General features: G+C 39.6%; 1 protein-coding gene across 2 annotated transcripts in view; it reads right to left on the reverse strand.

The window, feature by feature from the left end:
• Nucleotides 1-22,459, reverse strand: part of lmo1 (LIM domain only 1) — a 29,728-nt gene extending 7,269 nt beyond the window's left edge. The window contains exons 1-3 of one of the 2 annotated variants that reach the window (XM_088004272.1): nucleotides 21,636-22,459; nucleotides 9,077-9,200; nucleotides 5,941-6,154 (exon numbers count right to left, since the gene is read on the reverse strand). In XM_088004272.1, the coding sequence (XP_087860398.1) occupies nucleotides 5,941-6,154; nucleotides 9,077-9,089 (227 nt within the window). In that variant the 5' untranslated portion in view covers nucleotides 9,090-9,200; nucleotides 21,636-22,459. The remainder of the gene's footprint in view (nucleotides 1-5,940; nucleotides 6,155-9,076; nucleotides 9,201-21,635) is intronic. The other variant, XM_015006722.2, reaches the window with a different exon arrangement.
• Nucleotides 22,460-22,688: the final 229 nt, after the last annotated feature.

Consider the following 22,688-nt stretch of genomic DNA (forward strand, 5'->3'; position numbering starts at 1 on the left):
AACCTTTAATAAAGTGTTTGTTTGTATAAAATGCATGGAAACATTGCCATTACCTCGTATTACTAACAGCTGCTGGCCTGGTCATTGAATAACATAATTTGGCAAATTTTACTGGTTTTCCAACAAAGAACTGGAACATAATAATGTTAGCTGTGACGCAACTTTAAAGTAAATGGAACGCAGTGTTAACCATTCTTAACGTTTCTACGTGAGATACCGTCTGTGGCAGTAAAATTAGTACCAATATCCATGTAGCACATCGTTATTTATGTTTCAATGTTTTTACCCTAAATGATTGTATTAAACTTTATGCATACCGTTTGATTTGCAAGTGTTTTAATTCAACTTTAGCAATAATTTCTTTTGGCTAAATCTTTGAGGATTTTGAAACATTAAATCTATGAAGGTCTATATTAGAGCTGCATGATATTAGAAAATCTTGTGACGGCACTAACACTGGTAACTGTTGCTACGACTGCATCAGTTGTGATGTATGTATTTAATATGTTATATTTATTTAACACATTTTATTTAGTGCATCAGTTGTGATGCAGTCGTAGCAACTTTCTCATCTGTGCTTTTATGACTCTCTGACCTTTAGAAGTTTGGGCAATGTCGTTTTTGTTTGGCGTGAACATCTGTTGCCGTGAGGCTCTGTCCAAATGACTGAGCGTCACATTAGCATGAAAAATGCAAGTTTATAATTCTAGGAATGTCTTAGCCAAAATTAATTACCTTCATATGAATGGATATGTGTGTTTGGTCCCTATTTATTTATTTTCTGTAACACATAAGAATCCACTACAGTCATTAGAAGAGGTATTGTCAAGTAACTAAATATGTAACCGTGTACCGCTATGACATACTGTGATGTTAGTTGGATGGCAGCACCATAAAGCAACTCTCCTTTGCCTGGTATTGAGTTATTACAACAGGTCTTCAGAGAAAAGTGTGCCTTCTTTGTTTCTTTCAACTTGCTGCTTTGCTAACTTCAAACCCTTAAAGCTCCTGCAGCGTATCCGCTGCCTCTCCGCGTTGCTTCCTTCAGTTTGGGCTGCGGCCCTTGAAGTTCTCTATGTGTTCTCTAAGCTCTTTGAGACTTCCCAGACTGTGCAGGGCTTGTCAGATTTTATAAGAGGGAGAGCTGCTAATGCATGCATCGCATGCTCTGACCTTCCCCAACAGTTGTATCATTTCTAAAGCGTAAACCTTTGTCTTTTGATCTGCATCACCTCCAAAGAATAAGAGCTACTGTTTTACTTCCTGAAGTAGTAAGAAGGTTTGTACAACAGCCACACCCGTATACTGTTATCTTTCTCCTGCTGCTCCATCTGTGTGCAGTTAACTTATGATGTTCATTATCTCGAGCACATTTTCCTCTTACAGTTAATTATAACCCACTTTGATAAGTTGATGACTATTATGTCATTTGTAGTAGGTGAAATGAAAGACTAAATTATATCAGTCCTCAAACCCTGATGATCACACAATAACTATATTGCTCTAAGACAAAGACCTAATTAATTTCTTATTCTAGTGTCTGAACGAGAAATTTGCCCAGCTGGATAAAAATACTTGTAGAAACGACAGAGTGAAGAATGTGTAGGTTGGAAGTGAACTTTTTAGTTGCTGCAAGCGCTAGCAGAGAGATGTGCAGGCATTTCTTTTGTGCATGCTGAAAAGAAAGACTCAGGAGAGAGTGAGTGAATTTAAGTTGCTAATGCCACTGAAGGACAATCACAGATGGAGCTCCTATAAAAATTAATGTGAGCATGGCAGGGATCCAACCCCTTAGAAATAACCAGTGTGTTTGATCCACTGCTTGTATTTAATGAAGTGCGGGAGACTAATTCAGAGCACAGATTTAACTTCATTACTGCAGGTGAGGGTAGACTTGGTCTTCTACTCAGGAAAGAGGGAATGAAAAGGAAACTGGCACCAGCTGGACTCCGCATCACCTACTTTCAAAATGCGCTGGTCTCTCCAACTGCCTCTTCGCTCTACGCAAGGTAAGGTTTTTAATTTGCTTCATAATAGAATTCATCTGAAGCATCTCGGCCATTAAGTGTTCTGCATTTGTCGCAGGCTGAAGAGCAGGCAAGTTGGATGGATTTCATTAGACAATCTGGGGCAGCAGAGGCACACAGGAAGTTCTCTTTCTCTCCCCTCTTTCAATGTTATTCTTATTTTAGTGTTTCTAACTTTTCATTTCACATGTCACTCTCCTTTCTTTTTTTTTTTTTTCATCCCCTGCCTGACCTCTACATCTTACCGGTCTAATGTGCGAGAAAGCTTTTCCTTCTCCCTTCACTATGCCAGTTAGGCACTTACAGCTTCGGGGTTGGGGTTGCTGTCCTTTCAGCTGATGTATTTTACTAAGTGAAACTAAGAGCTTCATCATTTTTGCCTACTCTTGGTCATTTCCCCATTTATTACAACCTCATCTGCGCCATCTGCCCCTTCTGGGGGCAACATCAGGTCTTAGTGGACCTCTCACTGCATCTTAAAAGCATTAACTGTGGGTGGGGACTGATGGATGGTAATGGCCTATCTCAACGTAACGTCCCTGAGCGCCTCTCAAGTGGGCCACAAGCTCCTTCCAGGTCAGAAAAAGAGCTAAGATGAAAGTAAAATGTCACTGAAAACCATGGGTGAGATGGGGAAAAATCTTACCGTCTTTCTTTAATAGCGAACAAGGCTTTTATTTAATAAACTACACCAGATACAAGACCTTCAAATGAGGTTGGCTTTTACCTCCCATTCATACCATTTTTAGTTTGATTTGTCATATTCACTGCAAAGTTTTTAGTTTATGTCCAGTGAACACACTCCTGAAATCTGAATACAATATAAAAGTATAGGAGCATTTTCTTTTCTGAAAAGCATCTATAAATTATTGTTTTCCTTGGAAAAACCTGAAAGGTACGCAAGATTTGTTCATGCGACCACTGTGTGTAAATATATAAAGAGGCAACGGGCTAACAAACTAGCTAACTGGCTTGACATTGTGGATGCATGTGTACAAAAGCTATTCAAACTACCAGACTAAGCTCTTAAGATTTCCTGGAGTCAGGATTTCACTGGTTATAATCCCATATGTTTTTAGCAGAGTTGATTTCTTCATTAATGACATGCAAGTTCAGTCTCCAATTCAAAAATTAGTCAGGTTTTGTTTTACTTTGAAATCCGAAACTGTAGTGATTTTGCCCTGGAAACAATACCTGCCAGGATATAACTGAGCAAATAACATTGTATATGTACGTTAAAACACAACGTTAAAATGATCACTGCAAACTTGAGACTTCTTGGAGTTTTAATTAAAACAAAAAAAATACTGTCATTGGCTAGCAGTATATTTCTTTGTAAATGATTTATTTTTTTTTTTTTTTGCTGAATTCCTTGCTTTTTCTATCAATATGTTTATATTTTACTGAGCTGATAGATTTATGGGAATATGACTGACAAAGCCTATCGAGTGTAAGAATGAATTTTTTAGCAAAATGTGACCAAAGTTTTGAAAAATGCTGCCCTAAAACTTCAAAAACCACAGATGATTACAAAATAAAGTTATTCCAAGCTTCACAAGTGATTGCCAAAATGACTGTGGTTTGTTTTCTTGTTACTTTGTCACAGCAATGAGTAACAATTATAACAAAACCTCTAAGTACAATATCAGAAAACTATGAAACTGTTGTAATATTTCAGGTCAAAGTGAAGCATCTGGGTCTTGTTTTTAGATTGTTTTGTGAGGCCTAAATGAGGGTTTTAAGCTCAATACTTTGCCTTTGAGACTTTTTTTTCCTTTGAAGGAAGTAAGGAAGCAGTTCTTCATTTTTTGTTCTGTTGTATGATAAAGTTGGTTTTAAACACTGCATGGTGGGCTGGCCAAGCACCACCTTTAACTAATGGCATTTTGGCTACCCATGTACACTAGCTAACCATTCTCTGCACAGATTCTCAATGCCACTATAGAGTTGTTTTGTAATTTTCAGGGAATCTGGACTGCCTTTGTTCATCTCAAATAAAAAAAAAAAGTCCTAACTGTACATTTACATTTCCTCTTGTGAATTAGCGCAATAGTTACACCCATGTTATTTGCCATTTTCCTCAGAATCACCAAAGCACGAAAACTTCAGAGACAAAGGTGCTAATGCAAGTCTGCTACAGGCTTTTACAGAACTTAAAAAACATGTAAAAACAACTCAATGGTACCTAGAGCATCATGATGCATACAAAGGAATAGTTGCCTTGCTTGAAATAGGCTGCTGGGATTTTCACACTTTCCGTTGTCTACACGCATATCCCAAAAAAGGGCTTTCAAATTTGTTTTATGGGGATAAGAACCACAAATACAAATAATAATATTAAAGAGGACGAGGCCTCAGGCTGAATTTTTGGTTTGAATGTGAAATCATTGAGCTTCTTAATAATCCAGGCTCTCAAATTAGTTGTAGATCCAAAGCCAATCAGGAAACGGCAGCACGTCAAAGATAACAACCAGATAGCTGAGACACAAACAGACAGAAGGAAAATACAGAGAGGGGGAAGACAATCCTGGCCAGGGATGTTTGGACGAGAGGGAAAAGGGGGGCACAGGGCACCGGCATCCCTAAGTCGGTCCCAGGGGGATTCCCTCTCAGATAAATGGTGGGGAATGTGACCTAACGCCCAGGAAATGGTCATGTTTAATTTAACAAGCAGATGGCAGGGGCATCAGAAGTGTGTATGTGTGTTTGGGGGGGGGGGTCGGGAAGTGAAGCAACAAGCCTGCCTGGAGGATTCTCACAGCCTTCAGCCCCTCTACAATACAGAGAGCTTTCATGACAGAGGTCCTTCATGTTCACGAAAACGTCAGACATGAAAACAATACCCACCAACCAAGAGATGCTTTTACAGTGCAGCTGTCCCAGTGGTGGCAGACAGAAACGGAAAATAAGTGACTTATTTTCCATTGCCACGCTGTTTATTTGATCATTATTTCATTTAAAATAAATTCATTACAGTTGTAGAATATGTCAACAACGTAATTGACACGTGCATATAAATAGAGATTTAATGGTTTTTAATAATATTCATCACTTTTTTGTCTAATTTATGGTCCTAATATGTTAGGGTAATGGGTTTCCTGAGTTGCATAAACCCATACAAATCCTATTGATTCTCTAAAATATATATCCATTATTAACAGATATGTAAAAAAAATAGGTCAGGAGACACAATCAATGGCCTGTTAACACCGATAACACAGTTAAGACTATAATTACTAATAATACTAGCAGATTTGGACTTAAAATAAATTATTCAACCAGGAGCTTTTTGTCATAGAAAGTGAAATTATTATCTATAGCAAAGAACAATAGATTTATTGTTCTTTCCTATAGATAACACTTTCTATTAGTGTAGAAAAAAAGATTTGCTATTATTTGCATATTAGCAAAGTACAAGTCAAAAAATATGCCCTTCTCAACAATAAATAGGAAAATCTTTATTGGTATTATAGCAGCCAAACCCTTCTTATAAAGGCCAACCAGCTTTTTTCATATTTCCACTGATACTTTGATGATTTATATTTATTGGTGAGCTTTAAGGGCTTGAGTTTGGAAGGACTTTTGCCATCACACCTATTTTTAAAATTTATTTCTTATCAAATTCGAGTCAGGACTCTCGCTGACGCACTCCAAAACTTTAACTTGACTTTAAGTAATAAATCATGAAAGTTAAATTCATACATCACTTCAAATACAAATCTTGCAAGTGTATGAACAATTTGGGGCTGACCTGCAACAGAACTAAATTAATAAGATTACCAATATCACTTTTTCCTAAATGCAGACCATAGTTCTGAAGCTTAAAATTTTTTTAAAATGTCACAGAGTCTTGTAATGACACGGCCTTTTGTATTTTTGTGAATGGACAAAAATGATTGTGTGTCTTTCTTGCCTCAAGTAGTCCCTGCGACAGAGGATGAGGTTGGCTTTCGTGTACAGGGTGGAGCCCACTTCCCCCAGGCGGCAGTCGCAGCAGGCACATTTGAGACAGTCTTCGTGCCAGTATTTGTCCAAGGCCTTGAGCAGGTAGCGGTCTTTAATCTTGCGATTGCAGCCAGCACACCCCTTCTGCTTCCCTTTGGGCTGGACAGAGAGCATCGGCACACCTGTAGCGATAAGGAGACAAACAGCCACGCGTGATTTACGGCCTGGGAACACGAGTGACTTTTCGTGTTCTCTTCTTTTTTTTTGATAAGCCAGCTGCTTCCTGAGGCGTCTAAGCCTGGTGTTCGCACATGGCCACGGCACGCTGCCTACCTGCTTCATATGCATTAAAGAAAACACTCTTCCATGTAGATAGGCACCCAGGTCACATTGGACTACAACACCTTGACTCACTTGTTCGGCTAAGAACACGCTGTAATACAAAAGTTACACGATCACTGGCTGTGGGCCATAGAGGAAGGGGGACGGATTTCTGTGAATAAAATACACAACGCCTGTTTAGCTTACTGTGGTATTTACAACAAGATGTGCAGTATGTTACTTACCTACCATTTCATCAAAACCCATTTCACTCAACTGTCCACGGCTGTAAAAGCTCCTCATGGGCTTTGTTTGGTATAGATTAACATTAACCTTTTAAAAAGCCTCTGACCACAAAAACGCTGCTACCAGACCCCAGTGAGATATGTTATGGCCTAAGTGCCTTTTAGCATACACTCACTCTGTGTTTCATAGAGGGACACACACACACACACACACACACAAACCCCAAACACACAATGCTCTCTCCTCTCTGTGCTCTGAGCATAACAGCCTTTCCTCCTTTTACACTTATCTGTACTCATGTGTCCGCAATGAGCGGGCCTAAGTTACCAAACTCGCAAATTGCCCTGCTGTCACGCAGGTCCCCTTTAAGTGCGCCTTTTAGCCTCCTAAAGGACAAATAAAGTCCATTTAATAACTGCACTAAACACTAATAGTCTATGTGAGGCTGACATTTGTGTTTGGACTAAAAGCCCCCCTCAGGCCACTGCTGGTACGGAGGCAGGGGTGCGTAGCTCCCCTCTGTAGCACTAACAGGTCTGCCACAGCTGAAAGCACAAGACAACAGCTCTTAAGACACTCTCTCACACACTGAGCTATTGATCCGTCTAAAAGAACACACAGTGGACGCCACTTGCAACTCTACTTTCAAAACACATTTGTCTCTCTCCACCAAAAAAAGGAAAAAAGGGCAGGACATCTGCGTGACGGGGGGTTAGGCTAACATTTTGTACGTTTGAGCGGCTACGGAGGCCTGTTTTATACGTCATACAAAGTTTATATAAAATGTTACTGACTTATTAGTCTGTGCAGGGCCAGATAAAAGTTTTTATTTGCATCTCTTTGGCAGGAAAGAAATGGCAACAGTGACAGCGCGTATTGTGCAGTTAGACCTGCTATTTGCTTTGTTGAATGATAGAAACAGCCTCGGCAGATACGAATGGACTGCCTCTCTCCTTGCTGTTTTTCCTCAGCTAAGTTTTATTGAGTTTGCCCTCTTTCAAAACGACTTTACACTGCTTTTCACAAAACCCTGCATGGAATAGGAAAATCCCGTTTCTGGCCAGCTTTTCTTACTCCTTCACACTTGTACATGCACTTAAATGGACTCAGAAAATGCATTATTGGATCTAGATTTGCAGGTATTCTCTGTTCTTGCATCAATTTTACAGGGAACGTAAATTAATTAGGTACCTCCCTTTTTACATAAGAGGTGAATTACAATGCAGAGCTTGTTAGTCAAATTTATGGCGCTGGTTTATATGTCAGTAAGGAGCAGAGCGGTGTTGAGCTGTTCTATTTCTTTATCAGAAGTAGAAAGGAGAGGCTAATTGGTCCTGAGCTAGTGATGGGAGCCATCAATTAGTGTTCTGCCTGCCCTTCAGCTCCCCCACCTGCCACCCCAAAACAGACCCCTTAAAGCTGCTGCGTTAGGATCACAAAACCTGCCATAAATACCAATGTTCAGCGTAAATGAAGCTAAAAAAGCTTCAAATTCAAGCTACACTGGATAAGGGCGGACTCTCCTACCTGTATTTCATGGCTTGTTAGGGGAGCTCTCTGCAGGTATGCCAACAGCGCTCGCCTGTCAGGCTTCTACAGAACTAAAAACAGTCTTAATGAGGGAGAGCGTGTGTGTGTGTGTGTGTGTGTGTGTGCGTTTGATTCGGAGCTTGTGTTCTGCAAGAAGGAAAAAAAAAAAAACGAGTAGCTGCAATTCCCTCAAGGATCACAAAAATCTTTAATTTGCCTTTTATGACACCTAATTAGTTATTCTACTCAAAATCTTTGCTTTAAATAAGAGAACTAATTATATAAAAAGGTCGTTCCTGCACCTCCCGAGGAACAACTCCTAATTGGCTGAGACCACAGCCCCACCACACATTCCTTTAACATATCGTGTGTGTTTTACATCAAGTTTGAAAAGGACAAAGCTTAACCTATCCTGGAGTTACCGAGTGCCGCTCACAGCCGCTGGTAGATGTTTAAAACCCTGCTCAGCATCATTAAAGTGACACTACAGTTTGTGTCTAATATGACCCAGGTTCTGTGTTTGCAGTTAGTCTGACATTTATTTCTACAGACATACGTGCTGGGTTCTTTGCTCCTAAGTGTGGCAGAGATTTTTTTTTTATTTTATTTTTTTGCACACTGCCTGAAGAGCCATCGCTGGGAACAAACATAAGTTTTATGTCTTCCCTGAAAAACAGCCTCTGGAAAACAGGAGTGTAGCAAGCAGGAGCTAAAACCTACTAAACAAAAAGCAGTGACAGGAAAGAAAGCGATTGTGTAAAGTAAATGTCTTTTCAATTCCCTTAATGCCATGAGACATTTTCTTGCACCTGTCACCACTCCGGGCGCTCTGCGTAATGCTGAAGTAGAACAGAACCTCAAATTCCTGGCAACTCCCAGAAAGCAGAAAAAACAAAAACAAAAAAAAAAAACCCAACAAAACCAAGTTGCATTATGAAAGGAAGAAGCAGACGAAGAGGCAGCCTCCACTTAATCCATTCCATTTAACAGATACAAGTGCCACTGACCTTCCGGTGTCATTTGATGTCACCAAAAGCATGCCTCTCCACATCACAATTCGCTCCTCCAACACAGGGATGTATTTTGCCCCTCAAAGTGGAGAGACAGCACTTGCCCTGCCAAATATCCTTCCTGAGGGGGAAATTTAATTTGCCATTAGTGCTGTGTGTAAAGCCCTGTCATCTCTCTCTTTCTTTAAGATTACATCTTCAAAGAATATGTACAGTTAGTTTTACTCAGCCCAAGCGGCCTGTCAGACCATGTATTTTCATTATAGATAGCATCCGATTTCTCTTACCCTATTTACACTTCCATTTTTGCAGTTATCAGAAAAACCAAATCAGTCCAGTAGGCTTTTTGTATATATTGGAAGTTTTTAAGAGAAAATACACAGCATAGATCATTCAAGGGAATGTTTGGAAAATGAAAAAAATTGCAGTTACTGCAGCGATATCGCACAAGTAAAAAGACTTGAAGCCGCATTTTTGTGCCATCCTTGTAAGAATACTTGGCTCCAGAGTTTAAAACAAGTACGTGTTTACCTACATGTTACAATCATGTACACACATGTTTCCCGTGTATCCTGAGAGAACAATCAACTGCCTGTCTGTCGGTTGTTTAATCTGAAGGAAGACTGGTTACCGATTCAACATCTGCTCCTGCATTGACGACAATCATCACATTGCTTGTGAAATTCTGCTGCTGTGCCTCAAAAGTTAAAGAAACATCAGAACCAATTCATCACCAACAGTTTATGCAATACGCTGCAGGTTTTATGGGGTTTATGAGTAATTTATGGTGTTTATCAGAACCCAATGTCCCTTTTGCCAATGCAAGAAGTCATCTTGACCTTTAACGGCAGAACAAAGAGTTACATCTGCTTCTGCGTTTCATTATGATTAGTTAAAAGCTCTGACTCCATGGTGTGACGCCTACTCTGGAGGTTCATTGGGAGGTAAAGGATCTTACGAAAACCGTTCAGCCCTCCTGACAAATTAGGAGGGGAGGTGGAAGTTGGCCCTGGGTGGCCCTTTCTCTGAAGGACCCCTCATAATTTGCAACCCCCAGCTGCACTGAATGAGACGGGGTTAGCCACTATAGTGGTAAGCACAAAAACCTAGATCTGCGGGAAAATTGGCTACCACCTCACTTAATGATTGCATTTATCTGGAGCACTTGCACTTCTCATTATTGTCATCATTATCTTCATCAGTGTCAACTATTAATTGAAATGAGTGCTGCACAAAAGAAATCTCACAATAGCTCTATAAACTAGAAACTCTACAAAAACCAAACCAACATTAGTCATTATATTGAGGAACTTTGTAAAAGTTTTGAACAATAATTAAAACATTTTCTAAACAATGTCTGTTTAGATGAGTCTTCTCTTAACTGGCTCGAGGCGAAAAAAATATAACTTAGAAGACCAACACAAGGTGGTGGTAATGGACTAAGTTGCTTGTTATCCATGTGGTTCTTCTTTGTCACTTCAAATGAATGACAAGTCAGATGCATGAGAAGGACTGACATGTGGAAAAACAAGGAATTGGCTCCTGAGTTACATGATGTTAGGTAAATAAAACTGAGATTCTCTGTACTCCTAAATCATTTTGTAATGGATAACATTAGCTCTGCTTAAGATCAGAGTAATAATCAATGTTCATAAAGGCAATGCTTTTGCAAAATTCTAATACTATTCGACTAAAAAAAATACACAGAGCTTTTTCCTGGCCTATTCCAATTTTCAGTTTCCTTTAAGGTCTGATTTTGATTTTTCATTAGGATTGTAAGGTGTTAAATAGGAAGAAAATGTTCTTTCATATTGAGAGGAACTTTAAATCCAAATGAAAATTAAATAATTACAAGATCAACTCAATTTATTCATCAAAGCTCATCCAACACCATCTAATTTTTATGAAATTCTGGAGAAAAAATACATCCAGGTACATGCTTTTGGTTAATGTATTAATATTCAGAAAAAGTAGTAGTTATTAGTTTTGATTTAGTGAAAACTAATAGAGAAGCAAATGAAAAGTAACAAAACAACATCTGATTTTTGATCTACAAATAACCTTTGATTAAAAAAATGTGACAATTCATTTTCTCGTACAACTGATTAAGGCATCCACATGTTATTCTATTATATTCTACTATAATACTCATTGCTGTATAGAATGGTAAAAACATTCTCTGTTTTTGCTCTACTACTATAACTCTAATCGGCCCTCATGAGATTACAGCCTTCAGGCGCCGATTTACTCGAGTCCTTTGTGTTTCAGCCACCACTGTAAGTGCTGTGGCCATGGCAATCCCAAATAAAATGTTGTCCTGGGGCCAAGGTGTCGGCCACTATGGTTAATAGAGATCTGATGCAGATGTCTCGCTATTGTATGCGGAAATCAGTTTCCAAAATCTCTGCAACTCAACCAAAGACATGTTTTTCAGTCTGCAAGACAAAATACAAGACATCTGGCAATAATATCAGCTGGAATACACATGTCGGCTGAAAGCAGCCTGATGAGAATGTTCTCTGCGATAAACAAAGACCACTGATTCGTGTTCCTGTCGTTAGCTGGAGCATATGGAAGGAGTAAAGGGAAAGCTATGCATGAGCACAGAAAGAGACACATCCATACACTCTTCCCTTCAAATTAGGTAGTTTCTTACAAAAGCCCAAGTCAATATTACATTTCAAGCTGACTGTGTTCCCCTTATAATTTGCTGTAAGAACCTTCTTTATTACTGTACAGCATGCTGCTTTTCCAGATGGTTGTGTATGAATGCTGGGGTCTGTGAGGTGATTTCTGAGACTGTATGCCCACTATGATTATGACATAATTAACACCCACAGTAAGTGGGAGAGAAAGCAGACAGAAATGGTGCAGGGGGACTGTTCATTAACAAGATGCACTCTCTCAAACTTTGCAGCTTGCTGTGGCTAATAAGCCTCGCTGAAACGAAGCCCAGCCGTCCCTTGCATTGACCCTGGCACCGGCCGGGATAAGGGAGGGTTTTGTCTCCTGGAATAATTGCTCTTTTCACATGTTACAAGTGTCCTGACCCCCACGGTCGGCAGCCACTTTCCCTACCATAATTACTCCTGATCCGCTCCAAATGAGTCAGCCGCATTAGGACTGCAATAACACTGGCCGGGCTTCAAGCGCGGCACGGGGAGTCTCAGCAGAGCGGCCCAGAACAGGACTGCCTTTTCTCCCAGCCCACGGTCATTTCCATCACGTCAGAGGTGCATTTCTTACACTTCAAGTCAGCATGAAGGCCCTGGGCCCTTTTTTTTTTTTTTTTTTTCCCCCTTTCTGGGGCTTACAGACGGCATTGTTAGCTCCTGGTGCGCACTGCTCTCTGCGGTTTGGCTACAGACTTCATCCCAATTAACGGAAAACTTCATTAGGGTGTTTTTCCACACTTTTCAGCCCCCTATTATTTTTAATTTATTCACTTGGGGTTAATTAAAAGAAATGTATCACAGAGATATGCAACAGCTTTCTAATTAAATTCATTGCTCCTGTTTTTTTAAGACATGAAACTGGCAGAGATTCCAAATTATTACAGAAGGCAACGTGTTCCAGCACTTGGTTGCTCAGTAGTAGGTTACAGTGGGAGCTCTGCAAGGTAAGCTGTCAACAGCGACGCTTGAGTTAAAAGGAGCGAGATGGGGGCAAAGAAAATGAGGTAATAAGATGAATGAGGAGGAGGAGACGGGACACAAAACATTTGTGATTTTTATCATGCAGTTTTACCACGAATAAACCCATGAGAGCTCTTACAGCAAAGGAAGATTGTCAGAGTGCTGGCAGAGCAAAAAGAAGATTTGTTCCAGCCAATCATCAGTGGAGGTGCTTCAGGGCTTTCATTCTTGCTAATGCAAGGTATCTACATTAAAAAAACCTGATTTTTGCCATTATTTTGGTCAACAGCAGCTATCATTTACCAGAAAAAAATGCTAAAATAAATTTAACTCCCAGTCAGAATAAAAAAAAAAAAAAACATTTATTCTGAAACCACTTACTCTGCTTTGCCTTTGTAAACTTTTCTTGAGGGGAGAGGTAATCACATCTGCCACCCTCTGAATCCCCAAGAAAATAAAAAAATAAATCTAAAACCATTAGACCTGTCACAGCCACTTTCCTGCCGTCCAGAACAAAATGCACCAACACTTTTTACTCCACATTAAAAATGCATTGAGAAAGGAATAAATGCAGCCCCTCTAAAAGTTTGTCACTCATGAGGTCAGGAAGTGATGTACAAAATCCTTCCCACTCCCCAGCAATTACCACGCACTTATTATTTCAAAGGATATGCCAGGAGACAGGTGTGCCATTCAGGGTCCTCAGCATGTTGGAAAATGGAGGGGAAGGAGGAACACCATACTGTGACGCACTGTGTGAGCTTCTTTAATCGTGAATAATGCAAATTCCCCACAGGGGGCAGTTATTTGGCAGCGCGTCATTCAAGCATCCCACTCCCACAGCTGATGGGGTAAATAATGAGGGTGGCTGGGTGGGTGCACAGTTAGAGAGAAGGCCCTTTATGAACAATCTATGTTATGCTCTGTTTCCTGTTGTTCCACTAACTCAAAGAAACATCATTTACGGCATTCAAAATGCAATTATGACTATGGTTTTATATCTTTAATTACAAGAAATGACTACTTTTTTTTTTCTCTCTTGGAGTAATTCTTGTTATGGGTCAAACTCTAACGGTAATTCAGCCATAAAAATCTGGTGCAATGAATTGGAATAAAATGAAAAGTAGAGAGAACAGGATGGAGGAAGAGCAGCTGAATGTCCATGAAACAAGTTTAAAGTTCACATTAAGTTCACTGGGAATGTGTGCGGATGGCATCACCCACTCAAATTATGAGCAACAAACACCCCACTTAATCGCTGATGAAATCTTCAACTTCAATGATTGCAACCTCATCTATTAGACCTCAGGGACATTGAGAAACCTGGTTTAAACACAGGTTTTAATTAGCCATTTAAGATTTTATTTACTGAAGGTCATGCTAGGAGAGGTTATTCCACTGCAATTTGGATCTTATTTATGAAAAGGGACTCCGGGCTTTTCTATTTACCACCCAGATAACTGATAAGACCTCAAGAATCTCGTAAAGCTTCGTCGTACTTTTAATTCTTGTGGTTGAAAGAGTGAAACGGCTTAAAGGAGATTTTAATTTGTTGTTTATGGTGTACATGAATTAATTAATTAGATTTTTAATTACAAATGATCAAGTGAGGATAAAAATACAACTTATACACCTCTTGCTTATGGCTAAGTGTAATTACACTGACCTGCATCTCAAGCTGCTCAGGTAAGGATAAGTAAAGATGACTATATTAAATTGATTAAATTGGTTTTAAAAGAAAAGTACATATCTGACCTGCAGGAAAACTGAGCACAGCATTACTCATTTGTCCAGAGTGAGATTGTGGCACTTTCAGTCTCACTAGCAGCCCCTGGAGGTTGTCGGCTCCTTATACACACTAAAACAAAGTGCTGCTGCTCAGCTAACACCGTCATACTGTGAGATATTTACCATCACAACAGACAGAAGCAAACAGAAAATAAGGATGGGGAATTTTGAAAACAATAGTTGCACAGAGGAGGGTTTCTGAGAGCAGATTCTGAACACGACAGAACAAAATGTATTCTCTGTCAATGTTTCTAGAGAATCTACAGAGATTTAACTTTGCTTATCTGCAGGTGACACTTCATTAGTTCACCGGTGTGTCAGTCAAACTAGTGACCCCCTGCATGTAATTTACTGCTGGATAAATGTTTATAAGGCTTGTTCTGACTATTCTTTTGTTTGGATGATCAATGAATCAAAAATTAGTGTAATGCAATTTGATGAATGAGATACTTAAAGGCCAAGATAATTCTCGTCAATGTGAAGTTAGACCAAGCAATTATTATGAACCCCATATATGACCGTGAGGGATTTTACCCCGACACCCTGTAACTATGTTTGAGACTCTTATTTGAAAGTAAGACAAGAAGTAGTTCTTGGAGTAATTAGAGAGAAGGGCCTTTAGCAGCAGTCAACTGATAAAGGTGGCAGATTAAACAAGTCGACAACATTGGATTACCTAAGCGCTAAGAAGCACCCAACTCATTTTGAACAGTGAATGATTTGTAAACACAGTCAGAACATAGCAACTGGCTAACTGTTAGCAGTTCACCACAACAAAGCTAACATCGCCTTCCTGTAAAGTAGCGGTGTCCAAAGTCGGTCCTTAAGTCCTGGTGTCCTGAATGGTTTAGGTCTCTTCCTGGTTCACCACCCCTGAATCAAATGATAGTTCATTGGCAAGCCTCTGAATAAGTTTAAAAGCAGATCTGTTGGAGCAGAGGCACTTCTAAAACTGAAAGGACAGCAGCTATCAAGGACTGGAGCTGCATGAAGGGGCTGACGCTCTGTTTTTATGGTTTCTAGGATGTATTTATTCACCTCTGTTTCAAAATGTGATGTATTTAGTGGCTATGCAACAGAAGTCTACTTTAGCCATATTCTACTACTATTAATATTGTTTATATTTTGTATACATTTTAAACATGCATTTACTGCTGCTTGATTCACCTTCGAGTTTGTTGGCCAGCTAGGTAAAGCTAGCTAAAAATCGCTCACCAGCCACATCTCCTCTCAGTTCAGAAGCCATGCTTGCTAAGAAAATAAACAGCTTAATTCAAACCTGCACACTGTCAGAAGGTTGACATACTCAGCTGTGAGAAATTTAAAACTAACTTTTTAATAAAGCTTGAGGCCAAAATGTATTATGGGAAATCCTACAATGTGTAAAGAGAATTGCATATTGGCAGTGTCGTATTGCGATGCAGCTTTTGTTGTGCATCTAATGATGGCCATACTGGATGCGTCATGCTGAAGTGTGCCAAAACAAGACACATTACAATTCTCTGAATTTAAGCCAGAATAATTTATTTATGCCAGTGGGTGGCATAGTGTACCTTAAGAAACTTAAATAAATTACAATTGCAAAAAAAAAAAAAAAAAAAAAAAAAAAATCATACTGTGAAATATTCAGTATGTAAAATCTTAAGAAAAATCTAATTAGTGGCCTGAAATGTCTTCTTTAAATTAAACTGAATGTATCATCAGAATAGCTAATCTTATTGGAGGAATTGATTGTCAGGAAAAATATTTTTTTGCTGTTGTCCTTGGAATTGACAGGATTTTTGGCCGGTCATATATCTCTGGATATCAGTCAATCTGATATGGGATGCGGTATGAAATGGCATTAAGATTTGTGTTCTTTTCAAGAGAATATTACTGATTTGAAAAGTCAGCCGTTTCATAGAAAAAAACAAATGTGCGATGGCAAATAAACTTTAAGGTGAAAAAGTAAGATTAGCTATGGATAAAATAACTGTGTTAGTTTTTGATAATTAATGCAGTTAGTTTTGTATTGGTTAACTTACTGTTTTTATTTTGATTTCTTGTTGTTGGCTTTAGCAATCAAAATGTAGAACTATGACACCGTTTTTTGCAACTAGAAAATTGATAAGTAGTTTATAAAACGTCATGTCATGGAAACATTTAACAATAATATGTCCTATTTTACTAATATCACACAGTGTCTCTACATATGAACTAGTCAAACATGGACTGGAACAGTCCATCTATAATGATTTTAAACTGCTATAAACATTTATTGCACTTGTGAAAATGGAAGAAAAAAAAAATCAGTGATAAACATTTTAAATAACCTAGTTTTGACACTTCAATGTACAAAAAATAATTTGCAAAACATATATAAAATGAACTCAATCTTATCAAAAACAAAAACAAACGTCGCACAAGAGAGAAGACTGGTATACTTCAACCATGTGTCTAATTCAACCAAAATACTTCAACAAAAACCTGGATACTAACAGGTTGTCTGGCTCTCTTTCGCTTTTTCACAAATCTTTTCGGCAATGAAGAGAACGCCTACTCAAACATGCCAGCCTAAATGTTGGCGGTACTTGAAACACTTACACTGTATCATAAGTGAACACCTAGGCTTTTGTTATCAAAGGCTTATGTTTATCACAACTTATTATAGGCCTGCTTTTGTAAAAATATCCGTTGCTGGATTTCAAAACGTATTGTTTTCTGAAGATCGACATTCACCTCCTACCATTTCCCTCAAAACAGAAATTTCCACAGGCGCCTTTCAAGGTGTCATACCTGGTATTTGTGAATCTAAAACATGTCAGTTCAAGCTTTCGGACTGCACAAACTCCACGACTTTTCTTGGCCATTGTTTAAAAAGCAAATCAATACTATGCACAAAATCACTAAAGAAGATAGACTGGTTTCTTTGAGACCCATCAGGGCAAAGAAGATTTAGGATCCAGTTTAGATATGAATTATGCTCTTATAGCACCATTTGAGAAATATGTCTCAGCTACTGAGGAATCGTTGCTGATTAAAGTGTAGTTTAAGAATCAGCTCAACGTATCACCTCAGTAACTTTGCAACAGGTCATCCCTCTTTCTCATGCTTACTTTTTCTTCGCCTGTGATGACAGGGACAAAAAAAAAAAATCTCTCACAGAGTGAAGAGTAACCTTAACAGAGTAGATCATAACTCCCAGTCAGAGCAGAAGGCAGTCAATAAATAACTTAACAGCGTGTAACAAAAAGATGGAGAAATGTTGAAGGAGATGTGTACATGTATATTTGTAGAAGCATCACTCTGTGTATTCTACTTATTTTTTTAACACTTTGACAAGAGTGTTGTCAAACATAACTCATGCGTCAGCTTTACAGTGACAGGTAGCTGTCAGACCTTCTTCCAATGGATTCTAGCAGAGCAGTAACTAACTATATATAAACATTTGTTTATGCCTGTCAGGATGTAATGTGACTAATGCTCTTAATTTCTCAAGATTTCCACTATGTATATGTTCTTTCACTCGATGCCCAAACTTCATCTATATTTAAAAACATCCTTCGGAGTGAATAAAAACAGTAGGCCAGATTATAGTAGGATCCAGCAGCGATGATCTGCTCTCCGCCACCTGTGTTGCAGCCACACATCTTGTTGCTGGGAATCTGTATATTATAACATGACCAGCATGTGGCTTCTGGCAGTAATAAAAGAGATGCTCTTGCAGCTCAAGAATGCATAATTGAGTTTGTGCACAGTGCTGATGAGTGCGGCCATTTACATCCAAGGCAGGTGGGTGCGCACACTAAAACGTGTCTCTCAAGTCTCAATTCGGTCCCTTTGAATTCCACTTTAGATCACGGAAATGATACGGATCCGCCGCACTCGTAAAATGTGAAACGATCAGGGCTGATAGGGATCTAGAGGTTTAGTAGTGACGAGATGAAATTGTCTCTAGTGAGAATTCTGCAATTGTGAGATATCAGACTCAGATTAGATTAAATTAAACACTCAAGGCTGAAAATGGTATTAATGTGGTTTTGTAGGACATTTTTCTCCTGAGCTTAGCTAGAATGAACAGCCGGAGCAGCTTTAGGGTGACCTGACAGCGTGCGTTGGTAGCAGTCAATCCATTGTAAGCATTTCTATCAATTATGTAGATTTAGCCAAATGCAATGCAATGGATATAAGAGATCTGCACAGATTGAAATTAGAACCATTAAAAAAAAAAGTTACTATAAAATTACAGTAGAGCAAATTGACATTAAGAAAAAAAAAATATATATATATATAGCTCCTGACTTTAAAAAAATCAAACAAAGCTGTGTGTTTTTAATACTCTTCAAGGCCTACAGCAGAAAAATGAGACGTAATTTCACTGTTTGAAATGGGCAAGTTTAATTTTGAAGCCTGAGCGAACCAATAAGCTGAGAAAATGGCAAATAGAAAAGAGCAAATTGCATTCCTCTGTTAAATAAAAAAAAAGTGGAAAAAAAGACTTAAGGAACATATAAAAGTAATCTCCAGCTGGAAATTAGAAATCAACCCTCAGAAACTGAATAACAGAAAAGAAATATTACTGTCCACTTTCTAAATCAATATAACATCGCTACGAGACAGTATTGCCATGGCAACACTGGTAAAGAATGAAGCAATTCTTATTATTTCAAAATAAATATCGGAGCCTGAAGCCCGACTTTTATTACAGCGGCCGACAGATTGCCAAGCCTGTATTCAGCTGAAGCATTGCTTTTCAATCACATGTGTTATGAATGTAGAAATTCCAGTGGACAGGATGATAACGGGATCTTAAATTAACCCACAAAGGTGACCAGAAACTTATCAGCAGCTGGAGGATTTTCCTTTCTGCTCCCTTCTCTAAGGGGAAATAAACTGTGGTTCTGTTAATATTCAGCAAAAATACGCCTTCAGCGTGCACCCACTTTCTTCTCCCATAGTTAAAAGAGAAAATGGCTGAGTTGCTTTTTTTTTTTTTTTTTCTCCTTTCAAATTAGAGGCAAATTGGAGCCTGATATCACAGGGTGAAGTAAAATGTTGACACAGAATATTTTGGTACATGTGTTGCTATTCATTATCGACTATGGCCCGCATATTAGGTCATTTCAAAGAGCAGTGCCTGTTTTCCTTCTACAGTCATCCGTAGTGCTCTCAGTTCTCTCCAGAATTGTTTAAATTATAAGTTCATACTTTAATTACCCTTTAAAAGAGTAAATAGTTTGCAGTTTGCATGCAATGCCTGCCATAAAAGACATTCAAAATGTCAAAAACTTCCCTAGCTTACGAAACGGCACATTGGCTCTACATAAGTTAATGTGAAACTGGTGCATGTCTGCAGATTTCAGTTCATGTATTGAGATCTGTTTTTCTTGGCCAGCAATAAACTATCAACCCAATTTCCTCTAAAAATGTCCCACAAAGTTTAATGTCTTGTAATAGCTTCTGCAGCTCAAATTGTTGCAGATTTTTGCTAAGTTTAAAACCAGACAAGCAGCAATAATACACTGGAGCAGGCTAAAATCGCAGTTTTGAACACACCAGTAGAATACCCGGTGAGCTCTCGCTTGGAAAATACTGAAACCGGAATAGAAAAGTTATTTGTGTAAACACAAACCGGTGTATGAAAAAAAAAAATCAATCAAGAGGCACGGAGCCATCGCACACCTGGCCACCCAAAAACACCAACCCACGCCTTCCTCGCTGCACATGTGTATTTGTGCAGGCACTTAGAGGATACATTAGACAAGAAGGTTGAATTGACAACCCTATAACTTTAGAGCCAATAAACGCTAAGAGGGCACCACAGTGAAAGAGACCAGGGCCAGCCTGCTGTGTTGACAACCTGGCCAAAAAAAGAGAATATGCTCAAGCCCTGGGTTGTACCCAGCAAATAAAGGGTGAAGCTTTTAGGCAATGAGCAGCAGGTGATCTCAGCTTTTCTGCAAGTCCTAATGCTCCTAAAAGCCTCTCTCCCTGCTTCTGTAATTGGGCATCAGTAGTTAATGTAGTATTGACTGCATTACATGCTCCTGTGCATCCTTTCCCCACTAATGCCATTTGCATCACCTTGTACATTTACCATATTGCTTAGCCAATAACTGCTAAAAGCAATCCGAATCGTGAATCATATGGGGAACTTTTAGCAAGATGGACATCCGAAGAAGGGGCCAATTTACAGTTGAGTTAATTTGAGTACATTAGCACAACATAGCCTGAGCCAGACAGACCAATTTATGTCTGCACCGCAATCCTTTTATTGGTTCTCAGATGTGTAAGTGTAAGGATGAAGCGCTAAGACAAATGAAATATCCATTTTCAATCATAAATAATGTGTTCCAAATGCATCCATTACTTTCATATGAGGCGGATAAACTTCAGTGTGCAGCAGAAATATACCGAGATGTGGTATATGGTCCATGAAGGCTGTCACTGTGTATACCAGCAGGTGGTCCATATTCACTCAATCCCTCTAAAGAGGTGCAGAATAAAGAGAGTTTTTTTCCCCCCTTTTCAGAACACATAAAAACCTTCAGTGAGGCTGCTGTGGATATCATGCTGAATAAATGAAAGTGCATCTGAGCATTTCATCCAAAATGGGACGTCATTAGAGGCAAGTTTGATTCAAATTAAAATTAATTAGACTGCCTCACCCATTAACCTGAATACATTGAAATAGATAAGTAATGCAAGAAGGCCTATTTCGATGGGAAGTGAGCGAACGTCGCACGGCGCTATCCATAATTTGCAATCAAGTTAAAAGCACTCCGCTGTCATCTCCCATCCCGTGTGATGTCAAAGGCTGCCTCGCCAACTTCACAGACGCAAAAAGCACTTAGAGAGAGGAGCAAAGAGGAGAGGAGAGTGTGTGGAGTGGTGTATACTGCCCTAAAAAGACGTAACACAACAAACGTGGTCTGAAATAAACACGCAACTCTTCCAAACTGAGCGGCAGTTTGGAGGTGGCAGTGTATTTGTTGAACTTTCGTGGAGAAATGTTTCCCTGCCAAGCAAATAAAAGACCGGAGCCCGTCGTGATTGAATGAGGTCGGGACCCGGGGAGACTTCAAACGTGTAAAAATGTCAGTAGTTTCCCCGGGTTGTTATTATTGCATCCTGCTGCTGAGGATGTTACTCACCCTCCTCCTTGTCCAACACCATCGTCCTGAGGAACGAGGAGTCCTTCCCCGGGCGATCCGTCCTCGGCTCCAGCAGGCTGCACCGCTCCGTCTGCTCTCCGCTTCTCCTGGAAATGGCTTTGAAACGCGCGGCTGACTCTACTAGACTACGCCTCGCTAAACCAAAAAAAGGGGGTAGAAAAAAAAGGAGCGAGAAAACATGGAAAGACGGATCGCTTTCTGCACCTCCTATCAATAATAATTCACACACGGAATGCGGCGATAAACACGACGAGAACCCCCTTTTCGGGCTGAACTGTAATGCAAATAAACACCGCTTCGGTTGCCCTTGATAAATTCCATGCGAAGGGGAAAAAATGGCAAAAAAACAATGAAAAGCGAGATAAATTTAGAGTATATCTGCGTAAAAGAGTGCACACACACGGACGTATCACTCGCTCGGACTGAAAACCAGCTGAGCTCTCTCCTCTCGGTGTTAATGCTCTCCTTTTCGTCTTCTCATTTGCTCCGAAACAGCAACTATATATTCAAACAAATCCAATTGCGAATCTGACAACTGCTAAAAGCAAACTCGCGCCGCCTCTCTCCCAGTTTGTGTGCCGCGCTCTCGCCTCTCTGCCGCTGAATAAATGCGCGCAGTTTCCAGAGACCCTCGGATTCCCCTGTTAATTAAATCAATTCATTATGCTCAGATCTGATTAGCAGCCCTTCCCCCCCTCTTTGAATCAATTATTCAATACACAAACATAATTGCTTGTGCCAGAGGTGTCTAAGTATTAGCTTATTTAACTCCAAGGACACTAATTACCCCTAGGGCAAGGGAACTTTTCTCATTAATTCTGACAAAACACAAAAGCACAGCTAAGGGAAAGTGAGTGCGTGCACGGGCGCGCGCGCATGCATGCGAGGCTGCCTGCCAGTCTGAATGCGCGTGATGGAAAGAAAGAGAGCGAGAGCACGCGCACGTGCACGTGGAGGGGTTGTGTTAATGTGTGCGTAAGTGTCGGCTGAGAGGGAGAGTGATGCTGCTCCGTCCTGGTAGACTTTGAGTCA

The sequence above is a fragment of the Poecilia mexicana genome, unplaced genomic scaffold, assembly GCF_051168715.1.
Source record: "Poecilia mexicana isolate PSO_F unplaced genomic scaffold, ASM5116871v1 scaffold_3, whole genome shotgun sequence".
Classification (NCBI taxonomy): Eukaryota; Metazoa; Chordata; class Actinopteri; order Cyprinodontiformes; family Poeciliidae; genus Poecilia; species Poecilia mexicana.